The sequence below is a fragment of the Typopeltis vanoorti genome, chromosome 12 (genome assembly GCF_054136105.1).
Source record: "Typopeltis vanoorti isolate ZY-2024b chromosome 12, IOZ_Tvanoo_1.0, whole genome shotgun sequence".
NCBI lineage: Eukaryota > Metazoa > Arthropoda > Arachnida > Uropygi > Thelyphonidae > Typopeltis > Typopeltis vanoorti.
In genome coordinates, this window is record NC_143560.1 from 117,849,249 (window position 1) to 117,876,445 (window position 27,197).

The window sequence follows — 27,197 nt, forward strand, 5'->3', positions numbered from 1 at the left end:
GAAGAAAATTGAGAAATGAAACAAATCAACAGTGTAATACAGTTGCAAAATTGGCTAGAAAAACAGAGTACTTCAAATACAAGCAGTTCACTCGAGACTCAAGAAAAGACGATTGAATTTGAAGAAAACACTACCATTGAAGATCAAGAAAATTCGACAGAACAAAAAAAGAGGTATTTAATTCTATTAATTTCCTCCTTCATGGCTGCCTATTACGAATAAAATTAGATGTGTTCTAATTGAACATGGACGAGAACAAGGAGAAGATGCAGATTTTAAGGAATCTGCTTCAGAGGATGGCAGGAGATTTTCAACGGAATGTTTTTTTTAAAAAATGTTCCAATGAAGAGAGAGTCCATTGTAACTAGCTCATTTTTTCAAAAATATCTATGTCGATATTTTGTTTTCCATGTATCCTTTTTGGTAAAGGAGGTAAAACGGTTCTGCTATCTGCAATCAAAGCTGAGGATTTTAAGGATTGGAAAAATCTAAATCGAATTTCCGATCATGAAAATTCTATATTTCATTGTGACGCATATCTTCATTGGAAATGCTTTGAAAAGAAACTTAAAACTGGTGGTTTTTATAGACGATTTGTTGCAAGAGAGGGCGCTAGTGGGCCAAGCGCTGCGGACGCGATTTGAAGAGCTCCTGATTCAGATAAGTTTTACTAGGAATAATTAAGTATATATGCATTGTTTAAGTAAGAGCGGCTGTAAACGTTGTATGCTACCGATATTATTAGTGTGGGGTTTTTTTTTTTACCTAAACTAAATTACGAAATCGTTATTATTAGACCTAGTAACCCGCAGAAAAAAAACAGAATGGCGGCGGCATTGCCATTCCATGATTTTAATTTAGATTTCAGTCGTTTCGTTAAGTGTGAGGTCTGTTATATGTATTCCTTCAATTACATAAATGATTTGTGGATGTTTAGTGCGGATGGAAGAAGGGTGTGTGCGAAGTGTGACCTGAACGAGGAACTGATGAATGCGAATATGAAACTGATGACAGAAAGTGCTAGTACCAATTGTGTCGCGAGTGCACGTTTCAAAGAGAAGGGTGGTGAGAAAGAGAGGTGAAAAAATGTTAAAAAATCAGGAAAAAAGAAAAAGAGCGATTTGACAACCGTAATGGATGTTAAAAGGGATGAAAGTGAGGTGGAAAGAAATGAAATTGAGAGAACGAATGAAAGTAGAAATGGAGTGATGCAGAAATCGCAAGTAAAAAAAATCTAAAGAATAAACGATAGCGAAAAAAGAATGAATGTTGGCGAAAGTTGGACGCATGTTGGAACGAAAGTACTGAACCAAAGAAAGATGAATGACAGTAAAAGTGAGAAGAATGATAGTGAAAGTTGGACGTATGTTGGACCGAAAGTACGGAAACAAAGAAGGATGAATGAGAGGGAAAGTGAGAAGAGGGGGTCGAGAGTTAGAAAGATTTAATGATAAAGAGAATGTGTCATGAGGTTCGGAAGGTGAATTGGATTGGATGAAGCAAGAAATGAAATGGATGCAGAATGAAATTAAGAGAATTCAGGTCAAAACTATTAAAATAAATCATGATGGCATGAAAGAGTTAACGAAAGATGAGTGAGTGGCGTTGTATGGCGACTCCATTATTAAAGGTGTGCTAGAGGATAAAATGCACAAGGTATGTTTTCCAGGCGGTAAAATGAGTACAGTGATTGAGGCACTGAATATGAGGCGGGAGCGAGCAAAGGAGTTAATTGTATTAATTGGTACAAATGATTTGAGAGAGAACAAAGAGCATGTCAAAATGAATGTCAGGAGACTGCTTGGAAAGATAAAAGAGAATAGTGTGACAGGAAGGGTAGTCAGTGTGTTGCCTAGGTATGATTGTGGTGAAATGAGGCAGAGAGCAAGGATTATGAATGATATTCTGTCTGAAATGTGTGAGGAGATGGGAGTACAGTTTGTTAAGGTGTGGGGAATGAGTTTGAGGAACGAAGTGAGCTGTATGGGAGCGATGGACTGCATTTGAGTTGTTATGGTGTGAGTCGCTTGGAGAGACTGCTGCTGGAAGGTAGAGAAGTTAATAGACAGAATGAATCTGATCGAGAGGGGAGTAAGACAGGAGAGATTGAAGAAGTGGAAATGAATGGGGAAGTGAGTGGTATGAGTATAGAAAATGAGAGAATGGGTGTGCAAGAGGAGCAGGGAAATAGGGAGGCTCAGGGTGGACAGGGGGTACACAGCGTGAGAAAGGTGGATGCTCCAAGAGGAGGTGAGAGAATGTGTAGGCAGGAAAGTAATGGGATGATCAGGGATCAAAAGGAAACAGATGGAATTGCAAAGGGTTCTAAAATGAAGAAGCAGAAAAGGAAATGGCCCCAGTCCAGCATGGAGAGATCACATCGAGTGAGTGGTATCAGTGGAACTAGCTGTAGATCCAGAAATGAGTTGTTGTGTTTGTATACCAATTCTAGAAGTATAAGAAACAAGGCGGATGAAATGGTTGTACTAATTGCGTCTGTGCACCTAGAGATTGTCGGAATAAGTGAGACATGGTTAGATGAGGACGACATCCTGACAGGAATAGAGATGGAAAGCTATGATGTGTTTCGTGAGGATAGAAGGGGTAAAAAGGGAGGGGGAGTGCTATTGATGATAGAGAAAGAGTTATGTCCGTACAAGGTAGAGATGCAAGAGGGAAATAGGGCCAGTGGTTTTGAGGCAGTATGGTGTGAGATAGAATTGAATAGAATCAAATACTTGGTGGGATGTTGTTATAGACCTGGTAATGTGGATGGTGGTGATAGTGAAATGTATAGTCAAATAAGCCAAGCAAATAAGAAAAGGGTGATCATTATGGGTGATTTTAATTATGGCGATAGAGACTGGAATGAAGAGATAGCAACCGGAAGTAAAGAAAATGAGTTTCTTGAGTTTTTGAGGGATAACTACCTCAAACAGTATGTGACAGAGGGCACACGAGGATTAAGGGTCTTGGATTTGGTCATCTCATCAGAGGATGTAATTATCAATGAGGTGTCAAATCATCCACCAATTGGTGAAAGTGACCATGAGGTGATTACCTGGGTGGTTGCCAGCAGTGCAAGGACCCCTGTGAAAAAAGGGTATATATGGATCTACAAGGGGGGGGGTGATTATGAAGAGCTCAGGAGACAGCTTGCAGGTGTAGCATGGAATGAGGAGTTGGCTGGAAAAGAGATCAATGCAGCATGGGGGGTTTTCAAAAACTATTTAGTAGATGCAAAGTCTAAATGTATACCATGGGTGAGAAGATTAAATAAGGTAGGTGTGAGATGGATGAATCAAGAGATTAAGCATGCAATACAGAGAAAAAGAGCATTGTGGAGGCAGCATAAGAGAAGTGGAAGTAACCAATTTCATGAGGTCTACAAAGACCAGGCAAGGAGGGTGACTTGGTTGGTGAAAGTAGCTAAAGAGAGGTATGAACAGCAGTTAGCTAATTAAGCCAAAAAGAATCCTAGGGAGTTCTTTCGATATGTAGCCAGCAAAAGAAAGAATGATTATGGAAGGATGACATTGATTGGAGGAAATGGTATAAAGACAGCTGTTGCAGAATGTGTGGAGATACTTAATGAGCAGTTCATAAAGATCTTTCAATCTTGTGAATGTGATTTCATGGAGAGATTAAGAGCAGTTGATGATGGGGAGGAGAGACTGACTGTAAGTGAGCAAGAGGTGTTTGGGGAGTTGAGTAAACTAGATGTAAATAAGGCTGTGGGACTTGATAATATATCACCGCGTATTCTGAAGGAATGTGCCAGAGAGTTGACACCTACCTTGACATATTTTTTTAATACGAGTCTTGCACTTGGTCAAGTTGCTAAGGAGTGGAAGGAGGGCAAGATTGTGCCACTTCATAAAGGAGGTGATCGAACTCAAGCATCAAACTATAGGTTTGATGCTTGAGTTCTGTGTGTCAGGTGTTGTGGTTAAGTTGTTGGAGAAGCTTGTGAGAACTAGGATCCAGAGTTGGGTTGACAACAATGGTATAATCTTTGATGGACAGCATGGATTTGCTAAAGGGAGGTCATGTTTTAGTAATCTACTTACTTATTACGATAAAGTGACTGCTTCCTTGGACAGAGGAGAAGGATACACAAGTAATATACTTGGATTTCGCAAAAGCTTTTGATAGAGTACTGATAGAGTACCTCATGATAAGTTGACAGTCAAACTAGAGCAGATGGGAGTTGGATATTAGATTAGTGGATTGGATTGGAGACTGGCTATCTCATAGGTATCAGCAAGTTGTGTATGGGGGTGCAATATCCAGAAAAAGGAGTCACTAGTGAAGTGCCTGAGGGGTCTGTTTTAGGGCCATTACTATTTAACTTGTATATTAATGATATTGGCGAAGATTTGGATGGAGATATTCAGTTGTTTGCAGATGATGCAAAGTTGGGACGAACCATAAAGAGTAGTGAAGATGTTGAGGCCTTGCAAGAAGACTTGAATAAATTGAGTGATTGGGCAAGCAAATGGGGATGTGAGTTCAATGTTGCAAAATGTAAGGTTTTAAAATTTGAAAAACAAAGATGGGATGCAGAATTTATGCTTGGTGAGAATGTATTGTTGGAAGTAGAGGAAATAAGAGATCTGGGGGTGATAGTGGATAAGGATCTGAAATTTAGGGGACACATAGCCAAAATTGTGAAGACAACACAAAGGCTTCTGGGAATGATGCACTGACACTGACGTGTAGAAGTATGGAGATTCTTGTTCTGTTGTATAAGGCTTTGATTAGGCCACACATGGACTATTGTGCCCAGATTTGGTCACCTGGTTTTCAGAAGGATCCAAAGGCGACTGACTAAGGTAATTTCTGGCCTCTGGAATGTCGAGTATGAGGAAAGATTGAAAAGATGTAATTTGCAGAGTCTAGTGGAGAGAAGGAAGATGGGAGATATGATAGAGACCTACAAGTTGGTAAGGGGTTGTTATAGGATCAAAGGTGGAGAAGTTCTACAGAGAATAGTGGGAGATCAGGGGAGAACCAGAGGTCAGCCCTGGAAACTGTATAAAGAGGGTGTGAGTAGGGGAGTGAGAGGAAGGTTTTTTTTCGTGCAGAGTTGTGAGTGATTGGAATGCCTTGCCTGAGAGTGTGGTGTCTGCAAAGAGTTTGAATGTGTTTAACACACGGTATGATGAGATGTGTGTGAGATAAAAGGACCTCTTAGATGAGTCTTTGACTCCATGAGGTCTTGTTTAATAATAAATAATAATAAAAAAGAAATACAGACAGAAAATTAAAGATGGCAAAATATTTTACATGTTGTGTTGGATGTAATTTTATTTTGTGCAAAGAATAATTTACCTCTTAGAGGTATGCAAGAAATTATTCGTAATCTGAATACAAGAATTTTTCTAAACTTGATTGAATTAATAAGCCAATACAATATGACCATCGCAGAACATGTTGCTAATCATAAGAAGGGGTCTGTTTCATACTTATCTAATAAGATTCAAGATGAATTTCTTTTACTCTTAGGGAACCATGTTCGAACTGAAATTCTTTTTAGAATTAAAGAACTGAAATACTTTTCCTTGATGTTTGACTGTACACCTGATGTATCGCATTATGAACAAACGTGCAAATTATTTGATATGTAGTTACTAGGAATGATTCTATTACGATTGAAGAAAGCTTTATAGATTTTATAGCAATAAAAGAAAAAACTAGTAGCGGTTTAGCCTAGGAAATTGTCAATAAATTAGAAAAAGATGGACTCGATATTCTAAACATTAGAGGTCAAGGATATGACAATGGGGCGAACATGGCAAGTGTTTATAATGGAGTATAAGCCATAATTTCTCAAAAAAAATGAGCAAACTATATACATTCCTTGTGCGGCTCACAGCCTTAATTTGGTTTGTAAAAATGCTGCTTCTTCAAATGCTACCATGATCACATTTTTCGGAATCGTTCAGAGACTATACGTTTTTTGTGAATTCGACAACTAGATGGGATAAACTAATGTCTATTAAAAACAACTTTAAAAGATCATACAGACAGACACACGATGGGCCTCAAAAGCAAATGCCATCAAGGAATTGCACCAACAAATACCCCAAGTGTATAAGATATTAATTGATTTGAAAAATGAGCAATCATTGCAATGCGCTGAAATTCAAAGCATATTGAAACAAATAAATTTTAAATTCTGATGTACGTTATCTACATGGAATTTAATACTGCAAGAAGTTTATAAAATAAACAAAGCTTTGCAATCAAAAACGACAACTATAAAAGCTTCACGTTTAATAGAAGGATTATGTAATTCCTTGCAGCAAATGAGACACCATATGGGAAAATATTTTTTCTATGAGTGAAAATTTGGCTTCAGAAATGGAATTGTCTACAGATTTTGAAAACAAACGAAGCCAAATTATTAAATTAGATGATCAATCTCAGCAATTAGTTCCTTATAATGATAAATATTTATTTACAGTAAAAATGAAAGAAGGAATAGATATTTTAATAACACAACTTAGATGAGGATATGAAAAACTATATGGGACTTCGTCTGACTTCGAATTTTTAACAGGTGAAAAATTAAAGTCAATGGATACAGAAAATTTAAATAAATCAGCTTGTGATTTATCCCTTAAATATCCAAACAATATAAATTCTGTAGAATTATTATCAGAAATAATCAGTTTCAAAAATCAGGCAATGAAGTTGCATTGAGAATAGTCCTAACACTACTTGTTACTGTAGCTTCTGGTGAAAGAGGCTTCAGTAAACTAAAAATTATCAAAACATATTTAAGATAGTCACTTGCTCAGAAAAAAATTGTCAAATATGGCAATTTTATCAATCGAACAGGAATTTACAAAATAAATTAATTTTGATAAAATAATTGATGAATTGGCTTCACTAAAAGCAAGAAAAGTAAAACTTTAAAAAAAAGATTTTATATTGGGCATTTATTTATATAAGTATTATTAATATTATTTTGTCTCTATTATTAAATTAAATTACTGAAAAATTTGTAATATTCTAATTCATCTCATGTGTAATACTTATTTTGTTTTTCTTTTGTTAAGGTTGGTGTGATTTTATTTTTAATATGTGTAATTTTATGTTCCTACTATTACTGCGTTTCTGTGACTTTTTTTTTTTATTTAATAATTAATAAATTTATTTTGTTCCCAAAATCATTTATTTATTTTTATTTAATACTTATTAGAAATAAAAAAAACTATATACATAGGGGTGAAAATACCTCTAGGTATTTTCACCTGAGGCAGAAGGATAAATTCCTGTGTCCACCATGCAGTTCTGAAAAATCAGAACTCCATGGTGGACACAGGAAGTTAGAGGCAGTGAAGGAAAAGAAAAAAGCATATCAAAAGTATCTGCAAATAAGTCAGCTTGTGCTCTTAGAGAATACAGAGACAAATGTAAGAAAGCTAAACACTGTGTAAAACTAGCTAAACAAAAGTCATGGGAAGTTTGGCCAGAACACAGAAAATGAATATCAAGAATGCTCAAGTATGGCAGTATAAAAGTCCTACAGTGGCTGCACTGCATAGTTCAGAAGGCCTGGACAAAGGGATGAATTCCAGATGACTGGAGTAGAGCTCTCATAGTGCCCATATAAAAAGCGAAATAAAACTGAATGTGAGAATTACAGAGGTATTTCCCCACTCCTGTTCAAGCTCCATCCACCTGTAACCTGTTACTTTTCAAATTGGATGTCTCCAAACCTTTCGCCACAAAAACAATCCTAGGCAGTTTTCTCTGCATATTTTCTCAGTTGTGAGTCACCATTAGACTATCTCTAATAACTATTGTTTCTAACCCTGAATTTCCTTGTGACTCTATACATCTCAGAGTCTGCATCCTCATTACTTCCAATCTTTGGTCATTTTTTCTTTACTATCTAACATTCTGTTTCATATATCACAGCTGGCCTTACCAGATTCGTATGAAATGTTTAATTATCATCACTCTATAATCGCATATCCTGTTGGTATACTATGTTATTCAGTCATTTCCTGTTTAATCTGTGACATCATTTTCAAGATTTGCTTGCAATGTTGACCCCGAAGTACTTGAACTGATTCTTCTGGCCAACAGTCTACTCAGGAAGTCTAAATGATGTATCATCCATATTTCTTCCTTCAAACTTATATACACCTTACATCCTGACTTACCATATTTACTCAAATGTAAGGAGCACTTTTTTCCCCAAAATGTAAGTTAAAAAATCATGGCGTAAGATATATGCAGGGATTTTCGGAAACTAAGGTTTTTCAGGAAAAACTAAATTGATGTTTATAATTAAATCCTCACTATTCGTTATAATTTATAATTGCTCACATTATTTATAAAATGAATTCACTTAAATTTTAATTATTAATTGTTATTTATGCAATTGACTGCTCACCTTCATAACATGATATATTTGAATCTTTAGCGACAATTCTTCTGTAATTAAATTAAAACAATTTCATTATTGCTTGTCCTTTTATCATTTTGAAATCAAAAGATCTTAGTTTAAAACCAGCTGTAACGTGAACGTTTCTTCACATTCCAGGCAAAAATTACCAACAACTTACAAGACTTGAGCTAATGAACAATCCTTAACAAATGACTAATGAGAAGTGAAAGCTGAGCACAAAATGGACAGCAGTGGTAGGATGGTAGAGATAATGCAGCTAAGCTAAGTATTAACAAAAAAATCACACGATTCAACAGCAAAGATAAGCCAATGATTGTGGAGTTGAAATGCTGATTCCCTTTAACTGAATTCCAAAATATCCGAAACTGCCATAACACCATTCATTATGTATTTCTGTATAACTTTTTTTGTGTGCGACGTATATGCATAACAGTTTTTTTGTAAAGTAAAATCAGGAGTGCAAGATATACATGAGGGCAAGTTACATTCGAGTAAATACAGTACTTTTACTAGTCTTTACATCTTTGGATTCTAACCTCCCCCACCAATACAATATCATGTATACAAGCAAGACACAGTAGCACTTTACTTTGTATATCATTCAACTTATCCATCACTACTGTAAACAAATGTCGACCCAAAGTGGATCCACTGTCATGAGCATCTCTATTTCCCTACAAACACTTCTCACAGTGTTTTAGTTTCCTTATACAATTTCTTAATGATGTCAATGTATGCACAATACATTGACATCATTTTCTTTGTCAATAACCATCAAATTAATTCTTTAAGAATGAAATCATAAGCTTTCTCTGGATCAATACTCAATACACATCCTATGTACTTCTCTGAATTTTTTCATCCATTGATCAACAATAAATAACTTCAAATGTTGATCTTCTAGACAGAAAATACAACTGAATTTCAGAGATAACCTCATATTTTTGTTTTAGCCATTCCTCCATCATTCTTTCCAATACCTTCACTATGACTTTTGATAACTGTGGTCAACACCTATGTATATCTTCTTATTCTGAAGGTCTAAACATTGGGATTTCTCTAAATATCAAGTATTTTATCTTCAATTAAAATTTTATTTAAAAACTTGATCAATAATTCCACACCCATTTTCCCATACCAACACAGGGATTCCACCGGGAACAAATATTCAGGGTGTGCTAGGTGTGCAATGCTCATCCACAGAATAACAATATCACTGGCCTGGTTGGCTGAATGGTTAGCGTATACGCTCTCCAGCCAAAAGGCTGTGGGTTCGAATCCCACTGTGGGCATGGATGTTTGTGATTGTGAAAATACTAGTGGTAGGTGGAAGATGGTGTTGGTGTAGCTGCGGTTTGTTGTAGTTGGTAGAGAAAGAGAGTTGCAGAGTAGTAAGTGTGATTCCTTGATGAGTCCTTAGACTCCCTGGAGGAGTCACATAATATTTTTGCATTTATTCCCGTTAAAGACTCCCCTAATTTCCAGACTACATGTCATTCCTAAAAATAAACACAATATGCTAATGCTTCATGAAGAGGACACTTTTTGACGCATAAACAATGCATCATATTCATGTTAATAGCCTAGGAGTGCATTCAAAATACATACACCTTTGAGCCCCTTGAAAAGATGTACAGATGGCAAAGGAGGATGAGCTCTGAGACAACAGCACCTAGAGGCTGTGATTGGTTATTGTGTCAACTAACCCAATGGAACGTTGTCTTTTGCCATGAGTTGCTGTTCTTGTTTTCTGAGTTTCATCTGTTTTGCATGCGTGAAGTGTGAACTGAGTGGTAAATTTTTATAAATTATTATTATTTTTATGTGACACCTCCAGGGAGTCCAAGGACTCATTGGGGGAAGGCACCTACTCTACAGCTCTGTCTCCACTACTCAATTCACCAACTACAATGAACCGCAACTACCACCACCATCATCTACACCAACACCATCTACCGCCCACCACTACCATTAGTATTTTCACAGACAATCATAAACATCTATGATTACGGTGGGATTTGAACCCGCAGCCTTTTGGCTGGACAGTGGATACACTAACCACTTGGTCAACCAGACTGGCAAATATAACAGACAAGTTTTTAATATGTAATTTTTGATTTATACCTCTTTTTTCCCATATTTACAATGGGAAAGAGCATTGCAGTCGAAAGAGGTGAGCCTTGTCCTCCTCATCCAAATTTCACACCTTTGGGTAATTCAAATATAGCATCCAACTATTACATTGTCCCCCACTCTGTGCAGATTTAGTTACAATTAATTGATAAAGTATTCAAAGTTATCCTACAATTAATTGCATTAGACCAATTAAGAGATGAGCACAGATGTGCTATACACTCTTACAACTTTCATACATCGATAAAAATGCAACCATACAAACTGATGTTAATTTTGTAGCGTGGGTTACATAAGCCACGACAGCACACCCAACCGAAATGGGCACATGATGCCACTGAATTCCACCAATTTACCAACATTGCTTGATTATTAAACTTTCAAACCACCTCACACTCCTCATAGTTTTCATTTAAAAATTCTTCAATTCAAAGATCCTAATAAAATTTTCTCTACTACTCCTTTATCAATATTTCTCAATGAACTTTACAATCTTCACCTTTAGTTTTTCCTTTCCTTTATCTCTGCAAGCCTATAAAATTTTCTCTTTCATTGTACCCATTTTTTACATTATATTACATACAATGAACTAAACCTTGTGTATATGCTTACTTCTACTAATCACTGATGTATTTTTGCAAATAGATTCTTCCTTAGTTGCCTGTAATTTCTTGACGCTCTTTTCTACAACTGCTTCTTACACTTAACTATTCAACCACTAGATCTCTCTTTGGATCTTTCCTTAGTCTTTTGTCATCAGTAACCCTTCCTACATAATCAATCATCTACTAACATATTACATCACAAACCTGGTAGTTCCCACTCACAGGTTATATTCCAATTCTACTGAGTAACTTAATCCCATTTTTTCTAGCATCAGTTATGCTCTGCATATGTTTTTGTGCTGTGCTAGTTTGGTTCTGTCATGAAACTGAAAAGACCATGTGTCGCCACAGAGTCACTGCAAACAATGATGTACACCTTTAAGAAGTTTTTAATATGGAGATCACAATGAACTGATATACATATAAGAATATTTTCAAAAGATCTAAGCGTCAGGTTCATAAAGACAGTAGTATTTGCTCAATTTATTTTCCGAAACATTTCAGTTTATCAATATTTTATACACAGTCCTGTATAATGCAAATACTTTCCAATGAAAACTAACCTGTAAGTTGCAAAGGTGAGGAAGTCAAACATCACAAATGAGAAGAGCTAGCTGGTTCACATAGTTGACTGTTTCTGTGATATGCTACTAGGCAAGTTCTTGTATGGTAAATTTTTTTTAAATATATTCTTTCTATAATAATGATCACATATGAAAATGAAAAAGATATAAACGTAAAAATTGCAAAATATTTAAAAATAACAATGTAATTAAGTCTATATTTAAACCAAACCTAGTTCAAAAACAAACCAGACTAAAAGTATACAATACATTAGCCCTACTAGTCTTATTGTATGGAAGTGAAATCTGGACAATAAAACAAAAAAGACAAACAAAGATTAATAACAGCAGAAATAAAGTTTATGAGAAAAACTGCAAAGTATACTCTATTTGGTCACAAAAGAAACGAAGAAATTATGAAAGAATTAACCCAAGAATCAGTAATAGAAAAAATTAAAAAATATAAACATAAATGGATAGAGCACGTTCAAAGAATGAAAATAGAAAGATTACCAATACAAGCCATTAGAAAAAAGAAAACCAGGACGTCCTCTTAAACAATGACTTCTAAGGCCGGAAGAAGCCACACTAGGCCTAAATCCTTGATATGCATGATGATGATGATTCTTTCTATTTTCAATAATGTTTGATCACAGAATACCTCAGTAAGCACCCATCTTCACAATTAATACTGGAAACACTAATGCTGTATGAAGCTAAAAACTACAATATTTTATCATTTTATATCTAAAGTGAAAAAGAATAAATTGTAATTATTTTATATATGAGGGATGTCCAGAAAATAAGTTCCAATGGGCTGTCAGAGAAACAAAAATATACTTTCAAAAAAATTTTTATTGGAAATTAAAGCAGACATCTTTCACTACTTTTCTACAAATTTCTGCCATTGTTCAGGCACTTATCATAATGGAGCACCAAGAGTTGTATACCTTCATCAGAAGGTATACAACTCTTGGTGCTCCATTATGATAATAGGAGGTTGCTGCCTGTGATGCAAACCACGTATTGACTGCTTCTTTGACCTCTTTGTCGTTTTGAAACCGCTGGCCACCGAGGAAAGATTTCAGATGTTTGAACAGGTGAAAGTCGCTTGACACAAGGTCAAGACTATATGGGGGATGATGGAATTATTCCCAGCCGAAGTTGACGAGAAGTTGTTGTGTTACGCCGGCCGTGTGTGAGCAGGTGTTATCATGAATCAAAACAATGCCCCTGGTAAGCATGCTATGTCGTTGTTTATTCTGGATCTCTTAAGAAACGACATAGTTTCTTAAGGGTTTGGCAGTACATACTCATGTTGATTGTGGAGCCTTGACCCAAGAAGTCTACCAGCAAAATTCTTTTCTGTCCCAAAACACAGTGCACATGATTTTCTGAGTGGAAACCGTGGTCTTCAATTTCATCTTGACTGGTGATGAGGTGTTCCTCCACTCCATGGACTGTTGTTTGGATTCAGGGATCGTGTGCAACACCCAAGTCTTGTTCCTGGTGACAAGTCTGCTCAGGAAAGCATCGGCGTCCTCACGGTAGCATGTCAAGAATTCCAATGCACTGCCCAGCTGATTCACTTTGTGTTGTTCTTCTATGGAACTTCGGCACTCAGTGTGCACACAATTTCCGATAATTCAGTTTCTCCAACACAATTTCATGAAGACATGAACGTGAAACTTCTCGAAATTGCAGTGAGAGTGATGTCATAGTGAATCCCCCTATTCTGTCAAATCTTCTCTTCAACTGAACGTACTAAATTATCAGTCACTAAAGATGCCTGCTCCGTTCATCATCATGCACACCTGCCCTTCCTTCATTAAAAATTCTTACCCATCTTTGTACCATTGAATCACTCATTGCGTGTTCTCTATAAACCGCAATAATTTCAGCTGCTTTAACATTCCTCACCTTCAAGAAACAGATAACTGACCTAATTTCACATGAGGCAGGTGATTCAATTTTCTTAGACATTATAAACACACACAAAGAAACGTATGCACTGCAAGAAAATCTGAAAATGGCACTAATGCCTTGCTAAGGAATCAACAAACTCAGCACGCATGCACACCATTGTGATCGCAGCACTGCAGTGAAAATATTTAAAAATGGATGGAACTTACTTTCTGGACATTCCTCGTACATAAAAGCCAACTGCAAAATTTTTATTATGTATAATAACTACAGCACTTGTAATCAGCAGATTTTAATGTACTCATTCTATTTTCAATATTTCATGTTATAAAAAATCTTGTGACTCTGCAACTTCTTTTGTGGTATAGAGCAAATCATAGAATTAGACATTTCCCATTCAAGTGCCATCTCCTATGTAGGAGGTCGATTACTATGATATGACTCATGGTTAACTGTGGCATTATGACATGTGGTGAAGACCCTATCTCTTCCACATATTTTCATAAGTATTCATGGCTGTAAATGTGTATATTCATGGGGCCAGTTTGCCTGTTCTGGGGGGGAAGAAAAACTCGAGTTTCCAGGTGAAAAAAAACCCTACCTCCATACCAGCTAACTCACCTTTAGTCGAAAGAGACCAGATAAAAGTTCCTCACATCATGGACAGGAATCGAACCCAGGTCTTTCCGACCAAAGGGCTTCATCTATACTGACTGAGCTACAGAGGCTTTAGAATTAGACAAGATGGGCAAATATAATATCAATTACTGCAGTGCTCAAAAGTTAATATACAAGATACAAAATTAATCATAAACCCTACCTGAATACACAGGATAAAACATCCACCAAAGCCCACTGGTTGGAACTTGAGTATAGAGTGAAGCAAAGTAACCTCTATAAAATCCTTTAACACCATCTTGTTTATATAGTTCTTTAATGATAGCAATAGCCAAACCTCTTCTACTGTGGCCTTCATATTTAATTTTCAGTGGATTTATTAAGGTATTTGATTTTAAGTCATCCTTAACTTGACCGAGAATCATCATATGCTGAGATATAACATCGAAAGGTGTAATTATAGTTTGTCCCACTAAAGAACCACATCCACCACCTATAAGTCCTTTGAGTCTCTTATCACTAATATTTGCATACTGTGTAAGCAGGTGTCGAACTTTCTCATAAGTCACTATATATCCTATACCAGATCCAATCTGAATAGTATTTATCCAAAAGCCTTTATACAACCCATGCATACCTTCATACTGAAGAATCTTTAAAAAAGCATCACATGTACCTTTATATACAGCTGTACGTTTTTGAACTTGAAGACGAGTTTTGATGACAGTGAAAGGATATAATAAGCCTCTGAGGGCAAATGAATAGACCATGCTTAATGGGAAAAAACGACTCTTGTCCATCATCTCCCATTCTATTGTCAAGATGCCAGAAGATTCCATAGATTTGATTCTATATGCACTAAGGGACATTATAAAATAATTACAACTGAAGGAAAACAAAAAAAAATAGTCTGTGTAGATAACATTTGCATCGTGATTCTCTAGACTAACTCCATATGTCTATTTTATAGTTCAAACATCAGCAGTACCAATTAAATAGTTACCTAGAAGGATTAAAAAATATATATATTAGTTTTTCTTTTAATTTTAAAAAAATTAAAAATCTGAATACTATATTTAAAACTAGATAAGCAACCGAATATTGCCCAGGAGAAAATTTATAAGTAATCAATGTTTTGATTACTTTTAAATATTTTTATTACATTTCCCCACTTATTGACATAATTAAGGAATTTTATTTTACACCTCCAAATAGAAAATGTCAAGAGTGTTTCAGGAAACCATAATATTCTTGTTGTGCTGGTATATGGAAGATCCCAAAAGAATGGAAAGAGTAAAACTGTTCCACTACAGGGGGAGAGTGACAAGGCCAAGGCTTCATATTAACATAGTTTGTATCTGGAGTTGCAGTGATGGGGTTAGAGAGGTTTGTGAAGACTAAGATCCAGAACTTTAAGCACTTTACTTACAAAAGTATCAGAGATACACTGGATTAGGGTGTACACATAATGATACTTAGATTTTTGCAAATGCCTTTGACAAATTACTACACTGCAGGTTATTGAATAAATTAAGGTAGCTGAAAATGGATAAGCTGATAGCACAGAAAAAAGGCTGATAATATCTGACAGACAACAGTCGTGGACAAAGAAATAGAATCAAAGAGAACTATGTAACAAGCAGAGTGTCATATAATCCCTGAAGGAAGCAATATCTCACCATATGCCCAAGGTGAGGAGGATAAATCACAAAGGAGATAGATGAATGAGCAGAGTAGTATCATTAAGAAGGAACCTCAGGATGTTGTGGTGGGTATATAGGAGGAGGGCCAGCAAGTTTGCAAGCAGTACAAAGCTCGGGGGGGGGGGATCAGCATAGTAATGCGAAAGATAAGAAATTAGCGAGGAAATCTTAAAGTTTTTTTTTAATATACAGGTATCCCTCGATTAAAAGCAGTTAATTAATCCCTCGATATTGCCACGTATATCAAAATCGCGTTAATCAAATCTAATAATCAATGGCAAAAATTACAATTTGTCCATGATCATACATACTGTATTAATAATTCATTTTATATGACACTCTTTTAGGAAAGATAAAAAATGAATGCAAAGTAAATGTTTAATAAATACTTGTACCTACATTATTCAGTGCAATTTTTTTTTATGAAAAGAAATTATCAAGAGTCGTTTGAACAGTTTTAGTTTTTTTTGATCGGCATAAATTCTATGATAACAAGCAAAATGACTCTCCAGACTTCAGCAAACAAGCAATAAAACAAAGAAAAAACACTGCAAATATAATACATGATGGTACAAATTAAGTGGATATGGAATCCAACATTATTTCATAGCCGAATACAGAAACTACCAGAGTTTCGTGCTGAATATATAGAAACTAAACGTTTCGTTGGATGCAAGCATAAACAACCTTATGGGCAACTCGTAGTAAAGGTGGGGTAAGCTCAAGATCACTTTCCTTAGTATTTTCCATAATCTAAAGCACAACTCCTAGAGAAGATGTATGATAAATAAACCTTTGGCTCCCTATTTCAGTAATACATGATGCTTTATTTATTTTTAGTTACAATCTAGAAATTATTGAACAAAGAATAAAAAAAAAAAAAAAAAACTAAAACATACTATACTGGCATCGGAGGTTACGGTATCTCTAAAATACAATTTACTTTCAAATATTACAAACCTTTACATAACATGTGTTAAATCAAACTGACAGCAAAAAAACAGTGCGGAATATCTACTCATGACCTCCAAGCTATACACTGAATTTCGTAAGAATATTTATATTAAACATTTTGCATGTATCTGTCAGATCAGCTGCGAGCTCCGCTGGGTTCAAGGTGCGTTAATCAAAACTCTTGTCGCGTATATCAAGGGATTACCGCAATTATTTTCGCCGCGTTAATCAAATCCGGCGTTAAGCAAAGAATACCTGTACATATATCCACTCTCTATATATAAAAAGATAAGCCGAAATTTGAAACGTTTTTATGTTATGATTTTTTCTCTCTTCATTGTTTTGAGCCAGGTTAAGCCGATAAGCCAAAATTTGAAATGTTTCACATCCAACAATGTGTTTGCCTGCATGAGACAATTTGTTGAACATTTCAAAACAATAGAGAACCGGCTTACCAGCCCAGAACTTGGGGGGGGGGGGGGGGCTCCCCCCCAGCACATATATAAACTCTCTCTCTCTATATATATATGTGTGTGTGTGTGTGTGTGTGTGTGTGTGTGTGTGTGTGTGTGTGTGTGTGTGTGTGTGTGTGTAGAAAGTATTTTACCTTGGGTATAATAAATGTTACAGATACCATGCTATTTTAAACCTGGTTTTACTCCATTTCCCTGTAAGCAAACAGACAAACAAGTCAAGTTTGCGCATGCAAGTCTAGCTGACCCTCCACATAGTGCAAGACCAAGGCAACTCATGGTAAAAGTAGAATAAGCTCTGATCACTAATCTTAATATTTACCCTTAATGCAAAGCACATCTCCTGGCAGAGATGTATGATGTTTTGTATTAAAGGCAAGGGGGGGCCACTACCCAGACCGGTTTCGACCTTTACTGAGGTCTCATCAGAGTCATCATGCGTTTTGCATTAAGGGTAAATATTAAGATTAGTGATCAGAGCTTATTCTACTTTTACCATGAGTTGCCTTGGTCTCGCACTACGTGGAGGATCAGCTAGACTTGCAACACTTGCAGATGCAAACTTGACTTGTTTGTCTGTTTGCTTACTTGGGAAATGGAGTAAAACCAGGTTTAAAATTGCTTGGTATTTTTAACATTTATTATACCCAAGGTAAAATACTTTCTACATTTATATCTCCTCCTGAGATTTTTATTTAATAAAGTTAAAACACCTTATGGTAACTTGTTCTGGTAAAATACTTATAAGCTCTGTATTACTAAAATCTTGGTATTTCTAGCCTGGCTCCCACTGATGAGACCTCAATAAAGGTCGAAACCGGTCTGGGTAGTGTCCCCCCTTGCCTTTAATACAAAACATCATACATCTCCGCCAGGAGATGTGCTTTGCATTAAGGGTAAATATTAAGATTAGTGATCAAAGCTTATTCTACTTTTACCATGAGTTGCCTTGGTCTAGCACTATGTGGAGGATCAGCTAGACTTGCAACACTTTAACATATATATATATATGTTAAAGATACCATGTTATTTTAAATATAAACCTGGTTTTATTTACTCCATTTCCCAAGTAAGCATATATACAAGGAAGATTGACTATAAAATGATAACTGTAACAGGTGATGAAGTGAAAGCAGAAGGCAAGATGGTTGAGTTACTGTGTGAAAAGGTTTATTCGTCCAAATGAAGATATATATTGCTGTGACAGGAACTGATGCTGGAAGAGAGATTGATGAATTGGATATACACTTAGCATACTACAACATCACAATGCAAATACTGCATCAAATTTGCCTTAGTAATTTATTCACTTTTTATAATAGAATGATGGTTGAAGTGGATAAAGGGAATGGCTACATGATCATTGCTGGATTTTACGGCATCAGACAGGACATGACATGTTACACAGACTAGATTAAACTGGAGAAGGATACAAAGCTGGTGACATGGATATGAGGATGAGCGACAGATAATAGGTATCAAAGCGTATTAAATGGAAGAGCAGAACAATGGAACCAGCAGGTGACCTTCAGTGTATTGCAAAGCTCTGTGATTGAATCACTGTTGCTTAATTTGTAAGTAAATGATATAGGAAATAATCTTAAAAGAAATAAAACTGTTTGTTGATTACACAAAATTGGATAGTATAACAATCAAGGCAATGTAGATAACTTACAGGATGATTAAATAGACTGACAGTATGCATAAAAGACAATAAATCCCAGTTTAATATGGAAAAGTTAGACATTCTGGGATGAAAAGACACAATTTGTATATGATATTGATGTAATTATACTCTAGGAAAGTGATGAGATAGGGATTTGATGGGCAGAAAATTAAAGTCCAGAAGACATATTGCAAAGATGACCGAAGTATCTCACAGGATTACTTGGTTATTGAAGAACACATTAACAAGCAAAGACTGCTGATTGATATTGCCACATATGGATTACTATGCAGAAATCTAGTTACCTGGGTTTCTTGGGGAAGAGGAAGTGAGAGAGAGAGATAATCAAGATGCAAGTGATCAATGTGGTGAGTGGACTGTGGAATGCTCACTATGATGATACATGGAAGGTTTGCAAGTTGCAGAAGTTGGCTGATAGGCAGAAAACAGGAGATAAGATGTTTTATAAGATTGAAGCAAAGGAAATGTTATAAGCACTTGCCTAGAAAGGGCAAAACAAAGGGGATCATCTTTGGAAATTAAGTAAAAGTGCCCATTCCACTCATTCACCAAACTCAGCAAAAAAATCCAGTCCTCACATACTACTGCTAACAACATTCTTACAAATTACAAGATAAGTCTTTGACAGGAAAATTAAGCCAAACCAGATTAATATTATAGGCCACCAAGCCTAGCATATTATTATTACTATTAGCATCTGGCCTCCATGGAGTCAGAGACTGATCGTGGTATACTAATTTGAAGATGAGTTTTTTTTTTTATATGATCCACAAACAAAAGGCCACAAGACCTATAGCACATTAGTGTCACATGCGGGTAAGAGGAATAGAAGAAAGGAAGAATCTGTTGTTCACATTTTGTTTGAATAGCTGAAGATAATAATTTTTGGGGAGGCAGAGTGGATAAGACTGTTTCAAAGAACAGAAATAGATGGAATGAAAAAAAAAGGCAGTAAAGTTGGTTTGATAAATTTCAAGTTACTATAAAAGGATGTTGGTTAGGCAGTGACTCTTGTTCTAATGATTTTGGAGCAGAGTGGAGAAATAATAGGCACAAACAGAAACTGAACATCTGTGAGAAAGGGATTGAAGTGGATATGTGAGAGAGGGATCTTTAATTAGCTGGACTGACTTCTTCTGGATAGAAAGCAATCTTAGAGAAGATTCTGGTGCACCACACCAAATATGGGAGATGAGATACTGCATAGGAGAAGAAAGAATTAAGGGTCATCCCTGAAATTTGAGTATGAACCTAGTTGGCAAGAGATCAAGAAGCAGAATTTCCTCATGATAAATGGAGTGAATGAAATGTGTTGCTGGAGAAAGTGAGTATTATTGATAGGTTCCTTAAAAGAGAATTACAACAGGTAATGTTTAAGAGAAGACATCCCACACAGCGAGGTCTGGAACTACATGATATACCCAATTAATAAATTTTGGAAATATTAATATTACAGTTCTTTAAAACTGCCTTATGTGGAATAATCTTATCAAATGAAATATATTATACTACATAACTTTTGATAAGGCATGACATTCAAAATTTCTATCTGCAACTCTTATTTAAGATGAGGCCAACTACTTAGTTGCAATTTCTGAGATGGTGAACTTGTTATTAATTAAAACAGTATTAATTTAATACATTTTAGGAGTATCAGTATTTCAACTACAAGAATACTGCACCATTTGCCCTTCAGATGGAAAGCAATTGGTTGAATCCTACTGATGAAAGGAACATAGGATAAGACCAGGTGAGAATCCATATGAAATTTTTTTATGATTGGAGCCGATGTCCTGATAGTGTCAAGGAGTTTTGAGGCTGAAGCAAATACTACATACAATTAGATAAGTATACCTAATAAACTGGCCACTCAGTATATATTAAATACAGTAATCTCTAATTACCCAACCACATTGGAAAAGCAGTTTGCCACTCAGTTAACCAAGGGGTTGGATAAACAATTGAGGCTACAAATTACATGGTGCAGTAGCAGAATTTGGCTGACAAACTAACAATCACAAACTGATTAACTGAGAGTTGTCATTTGAAGGTCAGATAATTGAGAGATCATGGTATAACTGCTTCCAAGTTTTATGTGACATAAGAAATTTGTAAATCAACCTAACAGATTTGTAAATACATCTTTTCTTTACTCAGATATGTATCGTAACTATGCAAGAGCCTGACAATTCTTATTTTATCATCTATAGAGTACAACACTGACCCTATGATCGCAATTTGCTGAGTGGACTCTGATCACAGATATTCTGGAAATGTCAAGATGAACTGCATAGGTTTCACCAAACCATGGAATAGTTTGGGGAAATATATGTAGAGGTGAATGATAACAATTAGATCTGTCATGGATCTAGATTGGCAATCTATACTGGCTTTGATTAGCTGGTGAGTCTCCAGTTAGTTAAGAAGTTATTTGATTGTAGAAAGGATTGAGGATAATGAGTCAGTACTTCAAAAGCAAATTTTTATTGCCTCCTCTCCTTTTTTTAGAATAGACAGAATAAGCTGGGATTTCACCTTGATGTGGAAGATATTACTATTTTTTTCTTTCCATGTTGTTCTGTTGCTTTTCTCAACTTGTCATGATACATTAGTTGTGTGCTTACTTTCTTTTATAAGTGATTGTGGTGTTACAGGTAATATTTTTGAGTCATTTTATTCCTACTTTATAAAATTATTATTATTATTATTATTATTATTATTATAATATGAGGTCTGTGTAGCTCAGTGGATGTGGCGTTTGCACACCATCGCGCTAGGCCGCACGAAGGAAGTCTTGGTTTCGAGTCTAGTCGGCGACTAGAGGAAATTTTTCTAAGCCTTTTTTCGACCGGTTCCCGAGTTAGTCGATCTCTGGCACGGGAAAGCAGGTTTTTCCTCCCGGAAACTCGGGTTTTTCGTCCTGTAAACTCAAGAAAATCGACCGTAGAACCCACATTATTTCAGACATTAAAATATATTGTGTTAGGGTTAGAGACCACGAGATGGCGGCACATTTGAGCCGTCTCTCTTCACTGCGTACCGCTTAATTAGTGATAGCCTTGGGCCATCTGTCTCTGATTGGGTACCAGTGGAGATTGAACTGCCCACTCAGTCTCCAAAAGTTAGATAGGGCTAAAATGGCCTCGCCTACTCCCGTATATACGGGAATAAAAAGGCGTTAGCTGATTTTTTATGAGGTCTGTGTAGCTCAGTGGAAGTGGCCCTTGTGTCCTCTGCACTTGGCCGCTTGAAGTTAGACCTAGGTTCTAGTCTAGTCGCTGACTGGAGGAACTTTTTCTAAGCCTATCTTTGAACCGGTTCCCGAGTTAGTCGATCTCTGGCACAGGCAAGTGGGTTTTTCCTCCCAGAAACTCGGGTTTTTTCGTCCCGTAAACTCAAGAAAATCGACCGTAATACCCACGTTATTTCAGACAGTGACATATCTTGTTAGGGTTAGGTAAAAAAAGATGGCAGCACTTGTTTGCCAGCCTCTTCATTGGTGGCTGCTATAATTAGTGATAGACATGGGCAAGCTATCTCTGATTGGCTACCGGTGGAGATTGAACTGCCCATTCAGTCTCCAAAAGCTAGATAGGGTATAAAGGCCTCGCATACTCCCTATTAGGGAATAAAAGGCGTTAGTTGATTTTATTATTATTATTATTATTGTGATGCCTTCAGGGAGTCCAAAGACTCACAGAGGGAGGGCATCTGACATCAATGCTCACAGTGGGATTCGAACCTGCAGCCTTTTGGCTGGAGAGCGGATAAGCTAACCACTTCACCAACCAGGCTGGCAATAAGATTTATTTTTGTTTGTAGATTTTTTTTTTAAGTCATGTTTTTATTATTGTTTTATGCATATAATGTGTAATATGTGACATTTATTTTTACTTGGTTTTTGTTTCTTTATTGAAATTCGATATTTTCAAAATAATCACAATGGTTTCTATTCTTCTCCATGGTGGTACATTGGTTTTTAATCTTCGGTGTAGTGGCATGGCAATCACTTGAATGACTTCTACCAACATACCATCCACTAGGTCACATGGTTTCACATATTGGCTATCAGGAAGCAGGTTACTATCATATAATTTTACCTCAAAAGTTGCATGAATAATTATGTTAAGCATATTAGAGCCAGATTAAATCCTAACATGCTCCATATCTTATCCAGCACAAAGATCAACAAACTTTTTTTTTTCTTTTTTATGCAGAATGCACAATTACAGCTATGGCATACTGGAACACTAGCTAATGGCACAACCATCAGATGATTTTCCTCAATAGGATTTCTGATTCCAGTTAGTGATGCACTTCTAGAATTTGAATGCCTAATGCTTCCTTTATGAAAACCAGCTAGAAATACTTTAGGCTCCAGACTACTTTCGCCTCTGTACTGCTTGTATATTCAATGCTAATTTTACACTGTGATGCTGATGATGTGTCTGAAACAGACAAAACATTAAAGAATTGAAGTATTTCTTAATGAAAAAAACTCCACGGCGGTTTTTAATTTCCCAATTTTTGACAGTGCCAGGTTGAAGTTTCACCTATGAAAACTTTAATAATAATAGGGCATAAAACTCACTTTATTTGCGCACCAACACCAAGTGGGTTAGGAACATGAGCGTGGAGTACTAATTTCGATGTCCAAATGTTAGACTAAAGGAGTTTCGGCTACTCCTTTAGGAAACAAAAAGGCTATTTGGAATTTATATATTGATATAAACTCGTTTCACGAAATAAAATAACTCACAGTTTTGCTCACGAAACGTAAGACACGGCACCGTAATAAAAGTTCTGTGTTAATAGGCGTCAATAAATTATTGCGTCAATAGAGACGTATTTATCAACTTGCGTCATCTACATATCAAAATTTTGTTCGTTATCGAAGGTACGCTATATTTCTGAAAATCAGTAGCCCCATTTTCCATAGTTAAAAACGATCAACATTTTCAATGCTATCTGCTAATCCACTTTTTTTCTTTTTTTTTTTTTGTGATCGAGCGTGGTGATCTACGCCCGATCACTTTACATTCGCAACAAAGAATTATTGAATTCTTAACTATTGAAAACTATTGAAAGAATTAAAGAAGTACTGTATCATTAAAAAATAAGCTCGTAATTTGTATTAAATTTCACATATTCTCCAACTTCAACTTACCTTGAAGCTAATTAAAACTAGCTAATTTGTAAAATATATAACTTAAATATTAACACCAATTATTAACCAAAATCTGATCAACGTTTACAAACGATTCACTGATTTCATAAAAGAAATACATAAATATATACCATCAACTACAACCGGCACACTTCACACACACTGAAAAATCCATGATATGAATGGATTGCGTCATCTAAACTCCGAAAACACCACCTAGTATCGTAAATTCAAATCATCGAGAAGTTTAGACGACTCTTCCACCGAAAAGCTCCTCGATGAATTATTATTTATTCATTTTGCCAAACAGTAATTCATGATGGAATGATATAGAAGGATTTGAAAGCCAAGGAGGTACACTAACATCGACGTATTGAAAAATTGTGTAAATTATTTCTTCTTAAGAGTTTTCTAAATAATAAATTTTCTGTGTAATAAGGCAGTTCATCACTGAGTTTCACTTTAGGTGAGATTCTGTTGAAAAAGTTTTTTTTTTTTTTTCATCAAGCTTGCTGTGATGTAAAATAACTTCATTGCATTTGATCTTGTGTAAAGGGAAGATGAAATAGATATCAGCATCGATATTATAAATAGCTACGAACAAGATCTGCTTCAAGGCAAAGTCGTAGCTAGTGGAGGGGCAGAGGGGTGTGATCCGCCCTGGGCGGCACTTAGAACCTTTTTGAACTTTTGCAGTTAATTCTAAAATACAGTCTCGAGAATTAGGTTCAAAATATTGTAATACTATTGCGAATTTTCCTCACAATTGCTGTAAGTGTTGCTAATTGCGAGAGGAGTTTTTTTAAATAAAAGTAATAATTACCTACATTACTATGAAATATACTTCGTCAATGTTATCGACGATTTTTCTAGAAAAGCAAGAAAAATAACATTTAAGAATGTTGAAATTAAAGTTTTACTTCGAAAATAAACATAGTGTTTTCATTTATTTCCCTATACGTCGTTTTGACTTTTTGTAGTATTTTTGGTGTGTATTGAGAGGGGCGACAAAATCAGGGATCGCCCTAGGCGGCAAAAGCTCTAGCCATACCACTGCTTCAAGGTAAAAATAAGTAAATTCTGGTGATGTCTAACTGACAGTTTCACTGTATACACCAGAAAATAAATTGTTAGGAACAGAATAAAGTTTAGACGCAAAGTGGATGAGCAAAAGATATGTCTAAACTAAACTTTAAAGAATTTGTCGATGATATGTGTTATCTATGAGATTTGTAAAACATCCTTACTTATTCCAGAAAAATAGATATCATTTTTGAAAGCAACATATTGTTAATTTTTAGCGTTCTTTTTTTTAGGTCTTTGTTTATATGTGTGTGTGTATACTTCAGATTATGACGTTAATATGAAGGGCGAAATGTCGGAAAATTAAAGTAATTATTCCTAACATGGTTGTAGTCTCCATAATTTACTGAAATGAATTTTTAGGGCTGTTTGTTGTACTGACTAATTCTTTTGTTAGCCACTCTGGTTAGCCAGGTGGATAGTGTATCCACTCTCCATCGAAAAGGCTGCGAGTTCGAATCCTGCCATGGGCATGGATGTTTGGGATTGTCTGTGGAAATACCAGTGGTGGTCGGCAGTAGATGGAGTTGATGTAGTTGGGATCAGTTGGTGATTGAATAGTGGAGACAGAGCAGGAGCCCTCCCTCAATGAGTCCTTAGGACTCCCTGGAGGTGTCTAATAATAATAATAAGAAGAAGAAGAAAAAAATAAACTATACAAAAAAAAGAAAGAAAGAAATTCGCTAACCCCTTACATGCCGAACTCTTTTAGCCCATTCGTTGATTAAAGGATCTTTTTTTCAAGTATTTCTCTCATGTACCCAGTTCCCAAGATAGTCGATCTTTGGTGCAGGCAGATATTTTTCCGATTCTCATAGTAACTGGCTTATAACCCTACAACTTAGAAAAAAATTAACATTCAACTCATACTGTTCCATACAATATATCCACTTAGAGTTTTGGTTCACGAGATGTCCGAGGATTTCTGTTCTACTCTCAAGTCATATATCTTCATAATCATCGGTAGCTATAAACTCAAATGTGAAGAATATGGATGTAGATTGACTGATTAACAGTTTTTCAAAATTTAGATCTAGAAGAGTTCTAGTCACTCCTATGAGGAATACAAATGCGTTGGTGGGTTTATCTATTGTCTACATTAGCTAAATTTTAATACAATCTCTCATACTGTCATTGTGATATCGAACTTTGGCGTTCACGAGATGGAACGCTTGCGCACATCCAACAATGAAGAGATACAAGGAACGTCTTCAAGTGTTAATACGTTAGCGTTTTAATGTATAGATTTTCCTCACTTGCAATGTTTCTTGGTACAGTATTTCTCTCATGTATGCAAGCGATTTGTGCGATATATTTAAAAAAATAGTGTTTTTTTAAATAATAATAATTTAATCTTATAGTAATTTAATCTCTCTCTCTCTCTCTCTCTCTCTCTCTCTCTCTCTCTCTCTCTCTCTCTCTATATATATATATATATATATATATATATATATATATATGAGGTTATGAGGTATATTTTGAGATATATATATATATATATATATATATATATAGATAGATAGATAGATAGATATATATAGATATATAGCTCAAAGGACTTTCTTAAATAACGGTTACTCTTTTAAAAATATCTATAATCATCTTAATGGACGTAATCAACATGGTAATGAAGATAACTTAAGCCTAATAGCCTACATCTCCATAACGTATATAAGTTCTCTTTCTCCAAAACTAGCGAAAATCCTGAAGAAATTCAATGTTAAAACCTATTTCTCCACCCTTCAAAAACTCCGACCTTACCTCAGTCAACCTAAAGCAAAACACAATCCTCTTCGGTTCCCAGGAGTATACAAAATCATTTGCAGTTGCGGCAAGACAGAAAAGTCCATCTCTCTCTCT

At 35.7% G+C, this 27,197-nt stretch overlaps 1 protein-coding gene across 2 annotated transcripts in view; it reads right to left on the minus strand.

The window, feature by feature from the left end:
- The window catches only part of LOC150101169 (solute carrier family 25 member 44), an 80,556-nt gene extending 56,135 nt beyond the window's left edge, over positions 1-24,421 (minus strand). Inside the window, exons 1-2 of one of the 2 annotated variants that reach the window (XM_090401778.1) lie at positions 24,255-24,421; positions 14,473-15,273 (exon numbers count right to left, since the gene is read on the minus strand). In XM_090401778.1, the coding sequence (XP_090257904.1) occupies positions 14,473-15,139 (667 nt within the window). In that variant the 5' untranslated portion in view covers positions 15,140-15,273; positions 24,255-24,421. The remainder of the gene's footprint in view (positions 1-14,472; positions 15,274-24,254) is intronic. The other variant, XM_090401779.1, reaches the window with a different exon arrangement.
- Positions 24,422-27,197: the final 2,776 nt, after the last annotated feature.